Genomic DNA, 19,560 nt, shown 5'->3' with positions numbered 1-19,560 from the left:
ATTTGGTCACTTCTATCTGACAAATACCACAGTGTTCTTCACCTGTGAGTCACCTTCAAAATGTCTCTGTACACTTTTGGACCCTTTGCATTTACATTGGTTTATATTTGATTCTGACCATAAGATTGTAGAAGTAAATTCTGCCTACTTATAAAATTAACATGTTAGCACTGCTAACTGCTTTATAGAATCTCAAGTATCTTACTATGTGATGCCCTTCCTTGTTTTGCTCAGGCTGACTTACATTAGATGGTCCATTAAACTGAACCTGCTGTTTATAGCAACTTGTAACAGTTTGCTTTGTTCTTCACACATTTTTAATGAGTTTGCTATTTTGCAGAAATGCACCAAAAATAGCGTACAACAGTTTTAGATTTTCTTTAAGCAAAAGAAGATGTGAAATAGCTGCATGTGTGAATCGTAATTTTCTCTACTTCCACGTTGTTTTCTGATGTTCAGCCTTATATAGTTCTTTTGTTTGTAGTATTATGTTGTGGATCCTTGTATTTGTCATTGTTTACCAATGGAGCTGATTGGAGTCAGGCATCCAATCATCTGCTTTCCGGATTTTGTATTATTGCTTTGCTAAGACAATAAATGATACTGCAGATCTCGAACTCATGTCACATGAAGGTCATAAAGTGGACTGTCATGTTGGAGAAGTACATTATTGCTTTTGAGAAGAATATTTGCAGCGAGCATGTTCTTCTGTTTCTCATTATTATTGTAATGACAAATTCTGTACACAGTGATGAAAACAAAGAAGATCAAAAGTTCTTTGAGATGGAGGTAGTTGTTCACATTCATAAAACAGCAGCATGATGTCATATAGAGGAACATTAGTGGAGGTAGACTTTATCAATAGTTAGAATATTCAGGGAAAGTTGATCAAGTTAAGCTTTCGAATTATTTTTGTTAGTAAAGATTAGTATTATAGATTTTTTTAACAAGTATTATTTTTTGAAACGAAACAAACAAAACAACTCTTTATCTGAAAACATTTTTCAGTGTCTCTTTATTTTTACTCATATTAACACAAAAGGCTAGTTTTGCTGAAAAATACAACTCCTTTGTCTGGTGAAAGTACGTTTTAGGATAAGCAGTAACAAGCCCCTTCATGTCCTTAAATTAAATAAATTCTTTTTAAAAAAAGAATAAAGGCGTGATGAGTCCTTTAGGTGTACAAATGGAATAGTTTTGCCACTGCATCAAATATTACCTGGAAACAGTTCAGTAATCCAAAAATAATGGGTTTTTTTCCCCATGTAGAATTCAAATACTTGGAATTTTCATATTTTCACATATAGTATGTTAATAAAAGGTTCAAAGGATATGAGTGACAACTGTTGCAAAACTGAACAGATTGTGTCACTACATGCAGACATGGTGAAGTTCACCCAATGAAGTTCAAGGTGAGCATCAAAATGTCAAAGAAAGCTGACTTAAGGGACGTTGAAGACAGGATGGTTTGCAGTGCCAAAGGGGATGGTGTATGTACTTCAGAAAATGAAAATGAGCATTCAGACATGCAGTCGTGGTCAAGTCAACCTGCTAAAGTTCACAGTGAGCATCAGAATAGAGAACATTTCTGCTAAAGTGTCCTGTGAGAGTAGAATCTATGATGAGCAGCCGGGCTGTACGACAGTGAGACCGAGAAGAGGAAGAAACAAACAATAATAGTAACGAAAATGATACTAATAAAGTCTCTTGTACTTTATATAAAAACCAGCAGTCATTTTGTAAAGGTGTGAATTTGTACCACCATATGCTGTGTTGTTCTTTGAAGTATTTGTAATGACCTCACTTAAGGACAAACAGGAAGTGAAATCTGCTTTTCTTATTTTGCACTTCTCATGATCAGATTGCTGACTTTAAGACTGTTAGTTAATTCCTCCATATCTAAAGAGATCACATCAATAAAACACGAAAAAAACAAGCCTTGTGTTGTGTTTGGAACAAAGAGAACAACAAAGTCTGGGAGCGTTACAACCTGTTCACCACAAATGTGCTGGGTCTTGTGATTCCCGTGCTGGTGATGGTAGGTTGCTACTCCAGGATCATCCCCAGGCTGGTAAACATGAGGACCACGAAGAAGCACCGCATCGTCAAGCTGATAATTTGTTTAGTGGTTGTATTTTTCTTGCTCTGGGCTCCATATAACATTTCCTTTTCCTGGAGTTTCTTCAGGAAAGAGAAATAATCCTCAATGATGGAACATGGGAGTAGCAGTAACCGAGGCCTTTGCTTACACTCACTGCTGCCTGAACCCCATCATTTATGCTTTTGTGGGAGAGAAGTTTATGATACGAGCCTTGCAGCTGCTGAAAAAGTTGATGCCTGCAGAGATGTGTTAGACAACTCATTTAGTACACATTCAAATCCTCTGATGTCACCTCCACTTTTATCTAGTAACTTTTTTTGCTCATTACTTCACAATGTAACACCCTTGTGTCAGATGTTATTGGGATTCAGTGCTGCATAAATGAAACTGAACTGAACTGAAGGTGGAGGGCAGACGAAACTCGTGTGACATGAATGTTTCACCTTGTTATTACTGCAGGCCGTGTCTTGTTCATGTTCTTTTTGTTTGTTTGGTCACTTCCTTGTTCTGCTCAGGCTAAATGAAACTTTTTGGTCTGTTAAACTGAGCCTGCTGTGTATAGAATCTGTAACAGTTTGATTTCTTCACACATTTTTTTCATGAGCTTCCATGTTTGCAGAAAAATATAAAAAAAAGGGCCTAAAATGGTTTCAGATCTCCTTTGTACAAAACTTGCTCATTGCCTTACTGTCATTCCTATTTATACCTACTTCCACATTTTCATGTTTTATACTCTTCTTCTTCACTTGTTCTACGTTATGGTTCCTCATATTTGTCATTACTTGGTACTCGGATTGATTCAAGTCAGACATCCATTCATTTCTTATCCCGATTTTGTTTTCTTGAAACAATAAATGATAATGCAAATCTTGAACTTACATCAAATGAAGGTCATAAATTGGATTGTCATGTTGGAGAAGTGCATTGTTCATTCTGAGAATATATTTGCAGTGAGAATGTTACTGCATTGACAAAATCTGTAGTGAAAGTGAAAATTAAATCTGCATTTCCTCTTTTTTGTGCTTCTCGTTATCAGACTGCTGACTTTAAGACAGTCAATCTCTGCACATCTAAAGAGATCACATCAATAAAAAAAACAAAAAGGAGAAGCCTTGAATTATAATTCCTGACTTCACCTGATTTAAAACGACATCACTGCTATATGACCATGTCAGGTAAATATCTTTGAACAGTAATACAAAGTATATATATATATAAAATTCCCCGCTCGCCCCTGCGGGCAGTCAATTCTTCAAGCTTGGGTCCTCTACCAGAGGCCTGGAAGCTTGAGGGTCCTGCCAGTAGGTGTGAACCATGTAGGGGCCTAGTGCTGTCCAACTCTTCATACTGGAGACACTTCCTTGGATATCTGCCACTGTGATGGTTACTGGACTCTGTTCAGGGAGGTTGCTGTGGTTTGTCCTCAGATAAGATAAGATAAGATAACCTTTATTAGTCCCACACGTGGGAAATTTGTTTTGTCACAGCAGGAAGTGGACAGTGCAAAAGTTATGAGGCAAAAATTAGAATACAATAAGAATAAATACAGTACACAACTATACAGAATAGAATAAAATAAAATACTATATACAGTAGAATAAAATAAAATAAATATACAATAAGATAAAAATAGAATACAAATACAAATACTATATACAACTGAGTAAAAATACATCCACTAGCCATAGATCCACTAGCCACTGAGCATTGCCGTTATGGGTTGCGTCCTTCTCCCATATGCTCTTCCAGTATTGTTCCGTATTGTTCACTTGCCACTGAGAGTACACCTTGGATGGTTCTGTGGAGAACAGCGTTTGGTACCGGGCCGGTACCAAACGACTCACGGACTGGTACCGGTCCGAGGCCCGGGGGTTGGGGACCACTGCGCTATACAAATACAGGCCATTTACGATTTAGTTCAGCTGGCACCAGTCCACAAAGTCTTTGGTCAGTCCTCTGTACTCCTTGTCGTCCCCATCAGTGATGAGGCCGACTATTGCAGAGTCATAAGAGAATAGTGATGGGTCGTTCGCGAACGAAATGGCTCTTAGAGCCGGCTCCTTATCGCGAGCCGTCACGTGGGTTTTCTTTTTTTTTTTTTTCTCTCAGCCTCTCTCTCGCACTTTTTTTCTGCTTCACTCAGCAAGCGAGCCTTGTGCTTTACGCTGGGCAGAGGGGGGAGGGGCGGTAATTACACTCAGTAACACAGGAACAGATCCAGAGGGGGAGAGAGAGAAAGAGAGCCAGGGACAACAACGTCACATTAGAAAGGTATAGTAATCATCGACAACTATTTTCGGTTGCAGATGATAAAGGATTCATCAAGTTTATTCATGCAGGTCCATATGACAGATAATGTGCATGTTTCTTTTTGTTTTCATATTTTAATTTATATTTAATTGTGTTGTGGTTTGCAGTGTTTTGTGTTGTTTCACTTTAAATTTGTAAAAGGAAAAAGCTGAAAATTTAAATACTTAAAAGTTGAAATGTGAATAGTTGATTTTTGTATTATATGATTTATTTATTATATTTTATATGGAGTGAATAAATAAAAGTATATTTACAGTGGCCCCTAGAGACAAAGCACATACAAACTTCAAATCACGTACGAACTCTGAAGCATGTACAAACTCCAAAACACGTAAAAACTCCAAAACACGTAAAAAGACGTACAAACTCCAAAACACGTAAAAACTCAGAAGCACATAAAAACTCAAAACACGTACAAAAGACAACAGAAGTGCTCCAGGATGCTAGGGGCAGTGTTGAACTTATACCGAGTGGCTACACAAGCCAGCAAGTACCAACGACCGGATTTGGTGTGTGGTAATAACCGGTAAATGAACATTTTTTTAAAATTATTTGAATATATATGAGTGCCTGTGTATAAATACACAAACAATACACACATGCTTTCAATTGTGTAATTTAAGTGATCTAGTAGCTCTGCTTTGGAAGTTCAGTTCATGCTAGAAATGTGTTTTGGAGTTTGTACGTGTTTTGTCTCTAGGGACCATATATTTATATATAAACATATATATATAAACCCACTTTTTTTTACGTTAGTAATTCCTTTTGTGCATAATTTTATAATATTGTTAATAATAAATTAATTAAAGCAACAAAACAACCTGAAGAGCCGGTTCGGAGCCGAAAGAGCCGGCTCTTTTTAGTGAGCTGAACCGAACGAGCCGGATCTCTAAAAAGAGCCGGAAATCCCATCACTATAAGAGAACTTCTGCAGGAAGCACTGGGTGGAGTTGTGGGAGAAGTCTGCAGTGTAGATGGTGAAGAGGAACGGAGCCAGAACCGTTCCCTGTGGGGCCCCCGTACTGCAGATGAACCTACCCACAGCTCAGTGCAGTGGCTTCGGCAATGGAGATGCTGAACATGGTCCATCCCGACTCAATATTCCCAGTCTCCTTCTGAATACTGCTGAAGATCTGCCGGAGGTGTGCGTTGAAGATCTCGCAAACTGGGGCCTCTGCTAGGCATTCCCAGCAAATCAAATCAAATCAAATCAAATCAAATCAAATCACTTTTATTGTCACATCACATGTGCAGGCACACTGGCACAGCACATGCGAGTGAAATTCTTGTGTGCGAGCCCCACAAGCAACAGAGATGTGCAAACACAACAACACAAACGAGCAAAATACAAGAATGGCCAACCTGAAACTAATAAATATATGTACAATATATAATAGTGTATGCATTTCTGGATGTGTATACTAAATATTTTCCTACGTGTGTGTGTGTGTGTGTGTATACACATTTTTACAAATTAAATGGTAAAAAAAAATAAAATAATAATAATAATAATAATAAAATATATAAAATATACAGAGTTGAATATGTGCAAAACAAGTGGCATTTATATACAGTGTGGAGTGCATAATGTTAAAGTTCCAGTAGTGAAGCTGAGGTGTCTATGACGTGTTCAGCAGTCTGATGGCCTGATGGAAAAAGCTGTCTCTCAGTCTGCTGGTACGGGACCGGATGCTGCAGAACCTCCTTCCTGATGGAAGCAGTCTGAACAGTTTATGGCTGGGGTGACTGGAGTCCTTGATGATCCTCCCCGCTTTCCTCAGGCAGCGCTTCCTGTAGATGTCTTGGAGGGAGGGAAGCTCACCTCCAATTATCCGTTCAGAGCACCGCACTACTCGCTGGAGAGCTTTGCAGTTGTAGGCGGTGCTGTTGCCATACCAGGTGGTGATGCATCCAGTGAGGATGCTCTCAATGGCACAGTGATAGAAGGTCCTCAGGATGCGGGGGCTCATGCCGAATCTTTTCAGTCTCCTGAGAAAGAAGAGGCGCTGCTGCGCCTTCTTCACTGTTTTGTTTGTGTGTACTGACCACGTAAGATCCTCAGCCAGATGTACTCCAAGGAACCGGAAGCTGCTCACTCTCTCCACAGCAGCGCCGTTGATGGTGATGGGGGTGTGTACTTCTCTGCACCTCCGGAAGTCCACTATCAACTCCTTTGTCTTTGCGACGTTGAGGGTGAGATGGTTGTCTTGACACCAGTGGGTCAGGGCGCTGACCTCCTCCCTGTAAGCCGTCTCATCACCGTTGGTGATAAGACCCACCACTGTAGTGTCGTCCGCAAACTTCACAATGATGTTGGAGCTGTTAGTGGCTGTGCAGTCGTAGGTGTAGAGTGAGTACAGGAGAGGGCTCAGTACACACCCCTGTGGAGCACCAGTGTTCAGTGTGATGGGGGATGAGGTGATGCTGCCCAGTCTGACCACCTGGCGTCTGTCAGACAGGAAGCTAAGGATCCAGCTGCAGAGGGAGCTGCTCAGTCCTAGATCCTGCAGTTTCCTGTCCAGCTTCGAGGGAACGATGGTATTGAATGCTGAGCTGTAATCTACAAACAGCATCCTCACATACGTGTCTCTCTTCTCCAGGTGTGACAGGGCAGTGTGTAGTGTCAGGGCTATGGCATCATCAGTGGACCTGTTGTGGCGGTATGCAAACTGTAGAGGGTCCAGTGAGTCGGGTAGTGCAGAGCAGATGAAGTCCCTGACCAGCTTCTCGAAGCATTTGCTTACGATGGGGGTCAGGGCTACAGGTCGCCAGTCGTTCAATGAGGAGATGGTGGAGGATTTGGGTACAGGGACGATGGTGGCCATTTTGAATCAGGCTGGGACTACAGACAGAGAGAGGGAAAGGTTGAAGATGTGCGTGAACACTCCAGCCAGCTGAGCCGCGCATGACCTGAGGACGCGGCCGGGAATCCCGTCCGGACCAGTAGCTTTGCGTGCGTTCACCTTCCTGAAGCACTTCCGCACATCCTCCTCAGACACAGTGTGCGCACACACTGTGTCTGAGCACACAGCACACCCTCACTATACGTTTAGGCACGCCAGGTCAGTCCAGTTACCTCACCAACCCTTTTTGCGTTACATGCTGAGCCACTAGCGCAAGAAGTGCAGCAACACCCAAATTTGGAGGAAGTTACTCTAGCTGAACAAAAACATCTTATTGGATTATTTGCTGATGATATCATTGTTTTCTTACGAGATTCTGACAAATGCTTTCCAATTCTGATGCAATTATTCCATACTTACGAAAATCTATCGGGCTACACAATTAATGTATCCAAAACACAAATTCTATCATTTAACTATTCACCTTATCAAAAGATTAGAGACGAATATAAACTAAAGTGGCACTTGAACACCATGAAATATTTGGGCATAACCTTGACAAAATGACTATCATCCGCTATGTTTGAGACATTCTCCCAAGATTACTGTACTTGGACCAGTCACTCCCACTTCCTATACCTCAAAGTAAATATAAGATATGGGAAAAAATGGTCACGAGGTTTTTATGGGATGGGAAAAAGCCAAGAACAAGGACAACAACACTGCAACTCCCGAAGTGTAAGGGAGGGATGGCTTTGCCCAATCTAAGGGAATACTTTTATGCAGCTCAATTTAGACCCCTTGTTTGTTGGCGTAGACCAGACTATGAGGCAAAAGAAATTGAGAGAGAAATCGAGGGAAACAAAATGCAAATTTTTATCTCTGACAAACAACTAATGACCACTTATAGAAGTAGAATGAACCAAATTTTGAAATTTACATTAGAAATATGGCACACAGTAATAGAAAAATGCCAGTTAAAGGAAAAATTATTTTTACTGAAATGATTCAGACAAGTCCAAAGACATGCAGCTTATGGGGATAGGTTAATTGGATAATCTAAATTGCCACTAGGTGTGAATGTGTGAATGAATGTGAGTGCGAATGGTTGTCTGTCCCTGTGTGTTGGCTCTGTGACAGACTGGCGACCTGTCCAGAGCGTACCCCGCCTCTCGCCCTATGACAGCTGGGATAGGCTCCAGCGCCCCCCGCGACCCTGAAAAGGAGAAGCGGAAGCGAATGGATGGATGATTCAGACAAGATTAAAAAATTTAAACCAGGACAATGGGACCAAACGTTTAAGCAATGGAAATTAAAAGGGATTACAGCAGTTTGTACACTAATGAAAAATGGAACACTAATGAGTTTCCAACAACTAAAAAATAAATACAAATTGGAAAATAGAGACTTTTTTAGATACCTGCAAGTAAGGGATTACAGCACAAAACAAATAAAGACCAACTGGTTTAAAAAACCATTGGGTATAATCAGACTAGTGAACAATTGCTATGAACAAAAACAATTCAAACCAATTCCCACCTTTTACAGATCATTAGAAGAAGGTAGACAGGATACAACCTGTTACCTTAAAAAGAAATGGGAAACTGAACTGACCATAAATATAACAGAGAAAGAATGGCTCAGTATGTGTGAAACACAACACAGTTCAACAAATTCGCCGTTGTGAAGGGAATTTTGCTGGACAAATCTGACCCGTTTTTTCATAACACCCCAAATTAAAAGCAAACGGATCTCAAGTCCACAGAGCTGTTGGGGGTCGTGTGGAGAAACGGAAGCTGATCATTCACACGTATTTTGGAAGTGCATAAAAAAAAAAAAAAAAGTACTGGGAAGATCTCAAAATGAACATGGATAATATTCTTGGTTATGCACTCCCAAACACCTGCCAAATTATGTACCTTGGAAACATAAAGGATCTGGTAAAGAAGGAGGACATGTATCTAGTAAAAATAATTCTAGCCGCAACAAAGAAAGCAATCACAAAGAACTGGCCACAACCAGACCCTCCCACTCAACAAGATTGGATTAGGAATGTAGAAGGCATCTCAGAGATGGAACTAATTACATACAATATTAGACCGATGGGATGTAAATATGATAGACAATGGGGGAAGTGGAAAGCTTGTTTAAGTTGCACCTTACAACATACTAAGAAATCTGCATGTGATAAAAGGTGAAAAAAAGTAATGTAAACTCCAGACTGTTTGTTTGTTTGTAATGTTCTTTACTGTAATGTTTTTTATACTAACTAAAATTAATGAATTGCAAAATAACAACATGTGAACAACAGAGAGAAAGAGACAGAAAGAATATGTAACAGTGTGACAGGTACACTTATTGCATCTTTTCTCACAAAAGTAATGGACTAGTTGTGTGTCCTGGTGAAGCATCGCAATTAGTGCAACCTGACAGACATCTGCCTCTTCAACCTGGCACTCTCTGACCTCCTCTTCGTATTCACGCTGCCTTTCTACTCTCTCTATGCCAGGGTCGGCCAGTGGACTTCTGGAGACTTCATGTGCCGTTTGATCTCCGGCTCTCACCACATTGGCTTCTTCAGCAGCATCTTCTTCATGGTTGTCATGACGCTGGACCGCTACATGATCATCGTGCACGCTCACAGGGTTGCACGTTATCGCACAAAGAGGGCAGCCATCATTCTGACCGTGCTCGTTTGGATGCTGAGCTTGTTTGTCTCTCTGCCGGATTTTATCTTCACACAGGAAACAAAAGAGTCCCAGAAGTTTGGATGTGACTATCCCAAGGAGAGAAAAGTGCTGGGTCACGTTATTCCCTTGCTGGTGATGGTAGGTTGCTACTTTAGGATCATCCCCAGCAGAGATGGGCAGTAACGCGTTACTTGTAACGCGTTACTGTAATCTGATTACTTTTTTTCAAGTAACGAGTAAAGTAAGGGATTACTATTGCAAAAACGGTAATTAGATTACTGTTACTTTCCCGTAGGAACGCTGCGTTACTGCGTTACTAAAACCGTGATTTTTTGCGAGAATGTCTCACGACAGTGACGTAAGCGAGTGCGCCGTTAGTGACAACAGCTGTGTGCAGATCAACAATGGATCACATATCGATTGTGAGAGAGAGTATGAGCGTGCAGCGTTTAAAGCGTGGAAGTACTGACCTTACTTTCAGTTTGATTCCATAAAAAGTGACAAAAACATTAGCGTCCATCGTGCGTGGGGAGAAAACTTCTTTTTACAGCGAAAACCCCCCCCCCCTAAACTTCCGAGCAAGCACCGAGTGCACAACGACGTAATGGGAAATTCACAGAGAAACTCGCGGATTCTTCAACTGACCGCGGCACACCTGCACCAGGGTAAACCTCCGCCTACCGCAGTCCTGCTTTACAGGTGAAAATAGAGCAACAGGACCGCTGAGTCTTTGACTTTATTTATTTCCTGCTGTGTTTTACTTGCATCTATTTGAAAGACTGAGTGTAAACACAAACAATATTTTATTTTATGTGCTGAAATGTGCAGAAAATAGGTTTAAATGTTAAACAAATTTATTCAAGTCAGAGAATGTAGCATATAATTAAATTTTTGCTTGATGCATAAAGTTAAAAGATTAAAACTGATAAAACAAGTTAAAAAAAAAAAGAGACTTTTCCATTTGATTAAATTTTGTATGATGGATTATGTAGAAAAAGTAGAATTGGGCTGAAAGATCTATCGCTTTATCACCTATTCAGGTTGTAAACCGTGTTTTTAAAAAGTAACTAAGTAATTAATTACTTTTGAAAATAAGTAATCAGTAAAGTAATGGGATTACTTTTTTGGGGAAGTAATCAGTAATTAGTTACTGATTACTTTTTTCAAGTAACTTGACCAACACTGATCCCCAGGCTGGTGAGTATGAGGACCGCGAAGAAGCACCACATCGTCAAGCTGATCATCTGTATAGTGGTTTTATTTTTCTTGCTCTGGACTCCATATAACATTTCCCTTTTCCTGGAGTTTCTTCAGGAAAGAGGAATAATCCTCAATGATGAAACATGGGACAAAAATTTATTGCTGTCAGTAGCAGTGACTGAAGCCTTAGCTTACACTCACTGCTGTCTGAATCCAATCATATATGCTTTTGTGGGAGAGAAGTTCATGAGACGAGCCTTGCAGGTGCTGAAATAGTTGGTGCCTGGTACAGCACCTCATTCAGGAGAAGTAAGATTCGCATTTCAAAACTTTTTTTTTTTTTGCATTTGGGTTTGCTTTTTATGTTCACTTGGCAAGGTGCAGTATTAGTCAGGCAATGTGCAATTCCTGTTTTAACTTGGGCACACACCATATGGAAATTAAGTCTTTCATAGGTGCTCATGGTGAACATGATTTGCTGTGTGCAGTGTTGGTCAAGTTACTTGAAAAAAGTAATCAGTAACTAATTACTGATTACTTCCCCAAAAAAGTAATCCCGTTATTTTACTGATTACTTATTTTCAAAAGTAATTAATTACTTAGTTACTTAGTTACTTTTTAAAAACACGATTTACAACCTGAATAGGTGATAAAGCGATAGATCTTTCAGCCCAATTCTACTTTTTCTACATAATCCATCATACAAAATTTAATCAAATGGAGAAGTCTCTTTTTTTAAACTTGTTTTATCCGTTTTAATCTTTTAACTTTATGCATCAAGCAAAAATTTAATTATATGCTACATTCTCTGACTTGAATAAATTTGTTTAACATTTAAACCTATTTTCTGCACATTTCAGCACATAAAATAAAATATTGTTTGTGTTTACACTCAGTCTTTCAAATAGATGCAAGTAAAACACAGCAGAAAATAAATAAAGACAAAGACTCAGCGGTCCTGTTGCTCTATTTTCACCTGTAAAGCAGGACTGCGGTAGGCGGAGGTTTACCCTGGTGTAGGTGTGCCGCGGTCAGTTGAAGAATCCGCGAATTTCTCTGTGAATTTCCCATTACGTCGTTGCGCACTCGGTGCTTGCTTGGAAGTTTAGGGGGTTTTTTTTCGCTGTAAAAAGAAGTTTTCTTCCCACGCACGATGGACGCTAATGTTTTTGTCACGTTTTATGGAATCAAACTGAAAGTAAGGTCAGTACTTCCACGCTTTAAACGCTGCACGCTCATATTCTCTCCCACAATCGATATGTGATCCATTGTTGATCTGCACACAGCTGTTGTCACTAACGGCGCACTCGCTTACGTCACTGTCGTGAGACATTCTCGCAAAAAATCACGGTTTTAGTAACGCAGTAACGCAGCGTTCCTACGGGAAAGTAACTGTAATCTAATTACCGTTTTTGCAATAGTGATCCCTTACTTTACTCATTACTTGAAAAAAGTAATAAGATTACAGTAACGCGTTACTGCCCATCTCTGGCTGTGTGTAAGATAAGATACAGTTTACATTTGGAAATTTTTTTTTTGGTCACAGCAGAGAGTTAAGAGCAGTAAAAAAAATACAATGGAATAGGATAAGATAAAACATAATAACATACCTGTACAAAATAGAATAAATGACAGTACAAAATAGAATAAAATGCTTTGTTGTGGTAGGAAAAACTGCAATTGTGTATGCGATGTGTGTGCGTGTGTCTCCTTCTGCACATGTGTGGTCATCTGCAGAGACCATGTTGTAGAATCTGACAGCAGCTGGAAGGAAAGACCTGCGAAATCTCTCTGTTCCATATCATGGGTGCCGCAGCCTGCCACTGAAGGAGCTGCTCAGTGCTGTCAGATAACTTGATTACAGCGGTACCAATGCCCCTGTGGGGTTGTATTTATCTGGGGTGGATTTGGTTTTTTAAAAAGGGGCACCTGTTTTCTTTTGGTGAGAGCGAGTTATGAGGTGATTGTGACATTGCAGGCAGGTTGCACCATTAAAGGTACATTGTTGGTCGTAAGTGACCTTTTATTACAATGTTCTAATTTTATTGCAAACTGTATTTTTTTCCTTTACTTTTAAAATAATAAAATCTGATATATTCTGGCTGATATTGACCATATAAATAAAGAAAGAATAATAATAAAGATCAATGAATTGGACCATGGCAAAGCCATAATGATCTGCCTTCAGACAATAATTCTGATTGCTACAGTGCCAAACAGGACTTATGGAGGGAAATGTAAACTCAAAAACACTCAGCTTTATTGCTGGATTTCAGACAAAACAGAAAAGTAGCTAAACTGAGAATACAAAAAACTAAACAGGTAGGCAAGCTGGCAGAGGGGACACACAGTGTAGAATGATGGACGACAGTTCGACGAGCAAGGGAAAACACAGATACTATATACAAGAGGTGAACAGGACTAAGAGGAAACAGCTGGGAGACACGGCTGACACTGATTACATAGAAAAGACGGAGGAGCACACAAAACTGAATACACTGACATAAGACACAGACCTTCAAAGTAAAACAGGAAACTCAACACACATGCAGAGACACAGACTCAGAACTGACTGAACAGGAACAGAGGGAATACAAAACCAAAACCTAAAAACTAGCAAATCCAAACAGAAGACATAACCAGAATAAATAAGAACATAAGATAATATTAACAAACACAAAACACTGAGTCATCAGACTCAGGACCATGACACAGTTTTACAGAAAATCACTAAATACAATATTTTGTGATCTGGATGAAAATGGTCAGTCATCTTTCAGCTAAAATGATTGCAACAGTAACTAAAATAATAACTTGTTACACCAAAATATATAGAAAGAATGTAATGTAAAACATGCTTTGAGTAGATAAGCTACACCAGCTTAAGACCACTGGATGCCACTCCTCAGATAAGAACAAGAAAATGAGGATGCAGTTTGCACCACATAATTCGGACAACTGAAGATTGGAAAATGTCATCAGTTCATATTAATCTCAACTTCTGCTCCTAAAATTGAATGGTAGAGTCAGAATTTGGCAGAATGGTGCATCTCCCTGTGCATCTCTTCATGATCACAGTGTTCCGATCTTCTGATGGTTGCTTCCAGCAGGATAACACACCATGTCACAGAGTCCAAACATCTGAAACTCTTTTTTAATCTGACAATAAGTTCGCTGTGCCCAAATGGGCTCCACAGTCACCACAGTCTTAATCCAACTGAAGAGCTTTGGGATGTGGTAGGAGGTTCTGAATGTGCAGCCAACAAATTTACAGCCGCCGTGTGATACTATCACATCAACATGAACCAGTATCTCAAAGGAATGTTTTTAGCAGCTTGTTTAATCAATGCTGTGTAGAATTAGAGTAGTTCTGAAGACAAAAGTTGGTCCAAACCAATACGTGCAAGACATACTACTAAAGTGTCTCATGAGTGTAGAATCGATGATGTGCACTGATGTACAACAGTGAGACCAAGAAGAGGAAGAAACAAATAATAATAGTAGCGAAAATGACAATAATAAACTCTCTCATATGTTATGTAAAAACCAGCAGTCATTTTGTAAAGGTGAGAATTTATGTTACCATATTCTGTGTTGTTCTTTGAAGTATTTGTCATGATCTCACTTAAGCACATGCAGGAAGTGAAATCTATATTTCTTTTTTTGTGCTTCTCGTTATCAGACTGCTGACTTTAAGACTGTTAGTTAATCCCTGCACACCTAAAGAGATCACATCAATAAAACACGAAAAACAAGAAGCGTTGAAGAGTAATTCCTGACCTCACCTGAGACATCACTGAGATATCACCATGGCAGGTAAATATCTTTTAAAAGTAATACAAAAATGTTATATATTTAAAGTTTAGCATTTTTCAGAGTTCTTGAAAATACATGTTTATAATGTGTTAAATCTGTTAAGGCTGTACATAGTAGAAATTCAAATGCTGTAATTTAAAATTGTATCACAATTTATTAGGGGTGGGACATGATATACACTCAACAAAAATATAAACGCAACACCTTTGTTACTGCTCCCATTCCCCATGGGATGGACGTAGAGACCTAAAATTCATTCCAGATACACAATATAACCATCCCTCCCAAACAGTGGTCACAAATCAGTCCAAATGTGTGGTAGTGGGCACATCTGCTATATTGAGATAATCCATCCCACCTCACAGGTGTGCCACATCAGGATGCTGATCTGACATCATGAGTAGTGCACTCAGTACCTCAGACTGCCCACAACAAAAGGCCACCCTGGAATGTGCAGTTTTTTGCGCTATTGGGGGTCTGGGGACCCAGAACCGGTCAGTATCTGGTGTGACCACCATTTGCCTCATGCAGTGCAACACATCGTCGCATGGAGTCTATCAGATTGTCAATTGTGGCCTGTGGAATGTTGGTCCACTCCACTTCAATGGCTGTGCGAGGTTGTTGGGTATTCGTGGGAACTGGTACACGCTGTCGTATACGCCGGTCAAGCACATCCCGAACATGCTCAATGGGTGACATGTCCGGTGAGTATGCTGGCCATGCAAGAACTGGAACATTCTCAGCTGCCATCTGCCCTGAACAATGTGAACCATGATTCATCCGTGAAGCGCACACCTCTCCAACGTGCCAGACGCCATCGAATGTGAGCATTTGCCCACACAAGTCTGTTACGGCGACGAGCTGGAGTGAGGTCAAGATCCCGATGAAGACGACGGGCATGCAGTTGAGCGTCCCTGAGACGGTTTCTGACAGTTTGTGCAGAAATTGTTTGGTTGTGCAAACCAATTTTTCCAGCAGCTGTCTGGGTGGCTGGTCTCAGACGATCTTGGAGGTGAACCTGCTGGATTTGGAGGTCCTGGGCTGGTGTGGTTACACGAGGTCTGCGGTTGTGAGGCCGGTTGGATGTGCTGCCATATTCTCTGAAACGCCTGTGGAGACGGTGTCATGATCCTGGGTCTTTTGACCCAGCGTTTTAAGTTTGAGTTTATTTTGTTCATTAGGTTATCTAAGTTCATTTGGTTATTAGACTCCTTGTGTTTTCTTCCCCTGTATTTAAGTTTCCCCTCAACCTTCGTGTTTCATGCTGCGTGTCTTATGTTATCAAGTTTGTATTATCATGTCTGTCTCATGTTTCCTGTTTTATTTTGAAGGAGTCGTGTGTTCTTTGTTCATTGTATTTAGTTTCACTTCCCTTGTCCTGTCATTAGGCTCATGTCAGTCAGCTGTTCCTCCATGTGTTCCCACTTCCCCTAATCACCTGCTGTGTATTTAAGTCCTCTATTTTCAGTGTGTGATTGTCAGGTCGTCTGTTGTCCACGCCATGTTTCCCATGCCATGCTTCTAAGTTTCTTGCCTAGGTTTTTCTTATTGCTTGTTTAGATTCCCCAGTTTAGGTTTGTGTTAATTTTGCTTCAGTTTGCCTTGCCCTTTGTTTGTACCTCTTCTACTAGCCTTATTAAACGGCTCGCCTTTTGTTAACATTTCAAGTTCTGTTCCCTGTTCCTTGGCGTCTGCGTTTTGGGTCCTTTTTCAATTCATACAGTCTGCCCTCGCCAGACTGTGACAGACGGCTTATGGTTGAGAAATGAACATTCAATGCACGGGCGACAGATCTGGTTGACATTCCTGCTGTCAGCATGCCAATTGCACGCTCCCTCATTGCTTGTGGCATCTGTGGCATTTTGCTGTGAGACAAAACTGCACATTCCAGGGTGGCCTTTTGTTGTGGGCAGTCTGAGGTACACCTGTGCACTACTCATGATGTCAGATCAGCATCCTGATGTGGCACACCTGTGAGGTGGGATGGATTATCTCAATATAGCAGATGTGCCCACTACCACACATTTGGACTGATTTGTGACCACTGTTTGGGAGGGATGGTTATATTGTGTATCTGGAATGAATTTTAGGTCTCTACGTCCATCCCATGGGGAATGGGAGCAGTAACAAAGGTGTTGCGTTTATATTTTTGTTGAGTGTATATACATATATTTTAATGAATTAGAGGTTTTGTAGTTAATTAATCTTGATTAATCGCATTGAAGGTGTTTTAGTGGGCGACGGAATTAAACAATAAACATGGACATGAATATTGTAAACTCCAGCTCTTTTAATTTCTGGGGGGGGGAAGACAAACTAACCTTTTGTTTTAGTCTAAAACTGTACTCACCTCTACCATGACCATGTGTCTACACTAATACACTGTAGCTATTAATTTTCACTGCTTGTGATGAGAAATAAAAGAATAAAATAAATAAATAATAAATACCTTCTCTCTCTCTCTCTCTCTCTCTCCCTCTCTCTCTCTCTCTCTCTCTCAGCAGAATATAATGACACAGAAGACAATTACGGCAATTACAGTGATTTTGATTATGGAGACTATGCTCCAGCCACCGATGTACAGGAATTCAGCCAAGCGTTTCTTGCCACTCTCTACAGTTTGGTTTTCATCCTGGGCTTCATAGGTAGGTGTGTCTTCTTGTGTGGGGATTGTATTGTATTTACACATTGCAGGGACCTGTTGTCCCTTATGGGAACAGAAAGCACGTTTTAGGCCTAAACTCTGTATGCAGGTGTGTTTATGTGCAACACAACAACATGAGACCAACAGAGAGAAAGAGACAGAAAGAATATGTAACAGTGTGACATTTACACTTATTGTATATTTTCTTCCAAAGGTAACGGACTAGTGGTGTGTGTCCTGGTGAAGCATCGCAATCAGAGCAACCTGACAGACATCTGCCTCTTCAACCTGGCTCTCTCTGACCTCCTCTTCATCTTCATGCTGCCTTTCTACTCTCACAATACCAGGGTCGGCCAGTGGACTTTTGGAGACTTCATGTGCCGTTTGATCTCTGGCTCTCACCACATTGGCTTCTTCAGCAGCATCTTCTTCATGGTTGTCATGACGCTGGACCGCTACATGATCATCATGTACGCTCACAGGGTTGCACGTTATCGCACAAAGAAGGCAGCCATCATTCTGACCGTGCTCGTTTGGATGCTGAGCTTGTTTGTGTCTCTGCCGGATTTTATCTTCATACAGGAAACAGAGGAGTACCAGGAGTTTGGATGTGACTATCCTAAGGAGAGCAAAGTCTGGGAGCGTTACAACCTGTTCACCACAAATGTGCTGGGTCTTGTGATTCCCGTGCTGGTGATGGTAGGTTGCTACTCCAGGATCATCCCCAGGCTGATAAACATGAGGACTGCAAAGAAGCACCGCATCGTCAAGCTGATCATCTGTATAGTGGTTGTATTTTTCTTGTTGTGGGCTCCATATAACATTTCCCTTTTCCTGGAGTTCCTTCAGGAAAGAGAAATAATCCCTGATGATGAAACCTGGTACAAAAATGTAAAGCTGTCTATAACAGTGACCGAGGCCTTAGCTTACACTCACTGCTGTCTGAATCCCATCATTTATGCTTTTGTGGGAGAGAAGTTTATGAGACGAGCCTTGCAGCTGCTGAAAAAGTTGATGCCTGGTTACAGCAGAGATCTGACAGACAGCTCATTCAGGAGGAGCTCAGTTATGTCCAGGGGCTCTGAAATCACCTCCTCCTTTAAACTGTAGGAGGTGGAGGGCAGTTGTAAGTATTTTTACATGAATGTTTCACCCTGTTATTACTGCAGACCGTGTCTCATACTTTTTTCATTCATTTGGTCACTTCTATCTGACAAATACCACAGTGTTCTTCACCTGTGTGGCACCTTCGAAATGTGTTTGTACACCTTTGAACTTACAGTAATTTCTTCCCCTGACTGTTAGATTTTAAATGTACTCATTACTTCTTCAATGCCTTTAATGTGTGTTAGCACTGCCAATTTACAGTATATTAATTACCTTCGACTCTAATTATCAAATTCTAAATGTAAATGCTGCCTACTTATAAAATTAACCTGTTAGCTGTGCTGGCTGCTTTACAGAATCTCGAGTATCTCACTTTTTAATGCCCTTCCTTCCTCAAGCGGAACTAAACTTGCTGGTCTGTTAAACTGAACCTGCTGTTTATTTCAATGTGTAACTTTCTTCTTCTTCTTTTTTATGACCTTGCAATTTCATAGAAGCACATCAAAAATAGCATACAACAATTTCCGAGTATATCTTTGTACAAAAGAAGATCTGAAATAGCTGCATGTGTGAATTGTAATTCTCTCTACTTCCACATTGCTCTCTGATGTTTAGCCTGATATTGTTCTTTTGTTTGTTGTATTATGTTGTGGTTCCTTGTATTTGTCATTGTTTGCCAATGGAGCTGATTGGAGTCAGGCATCCAATCATCTCTTATCCTCATTTTGTATTATAGCTTTATGAAGACAATAAATGATACTGCAGATATTGAACTTATGTCAAAGAAGGTCATCAAGTGGATTGTCACACTGGAGAAGTACATTATTCCTTTTGAGAAGAAGTTTTGTT

General features: G+C 40.4%; 1 protein-coding gene and 1 pseudogene across 1 annotated transcript; both read left to right on the top strand.

Annotated features, from left to right (window-relative positions):
- The first annotated feature begins 9,122 nt into the window (after positions 1 to 9,122).
- On the top strand, positions 9,123 to 11,420 carry LOC143421003 (C-C chemokine receptor type 2-like; annotated as a pseudogene).
- Positions 11,421 to 14,844: 3,424 nt separating this feature from the next.
- On the top strand, positions 14,845 to 19,359 carry LOC101466948 (C-C chemokine receptor type 1-like). Its single transcript, XM_076889576.1, has 3 exons — positions 14,845 to 14,960; positions 17,462 to 17,605; positions 17,819 to 19,359. Exons 1-3 carry the CDS (start codon positions 14,954 to 14,956, stop codon positions 18,712 to 18,714), a joined length of 1,047 nt encoding a protein of 348 aa, XP_076745691.1. The 5' UTR covers positions 14,845 to 14,953; the 3' UTR covers positions 18,715 to 19,359.
- The last annotated feature ends 201 nt before the right edge of the window (positions 19,360 to 19,560 follow it).

Source organism: Maylandia zebra, linkage group LG11 (genome assembly GCF_041146795.1).
Source record: "Maylandia zebra isolate NMK-2024a linkage group LG11, Mzebra_GT3a, whole genome shotgun sequence".
NCBI classification, from domain to species: domain Eukaryota; kingdom Metazoa; phylum Chordata; class Actinopteri; order Cichliformes; family Cichlidae; genus Maylandia; species Maylandia zebra.
This window is presented reverse-complemented; position numbering and strand designations above follow the sequence as displayed.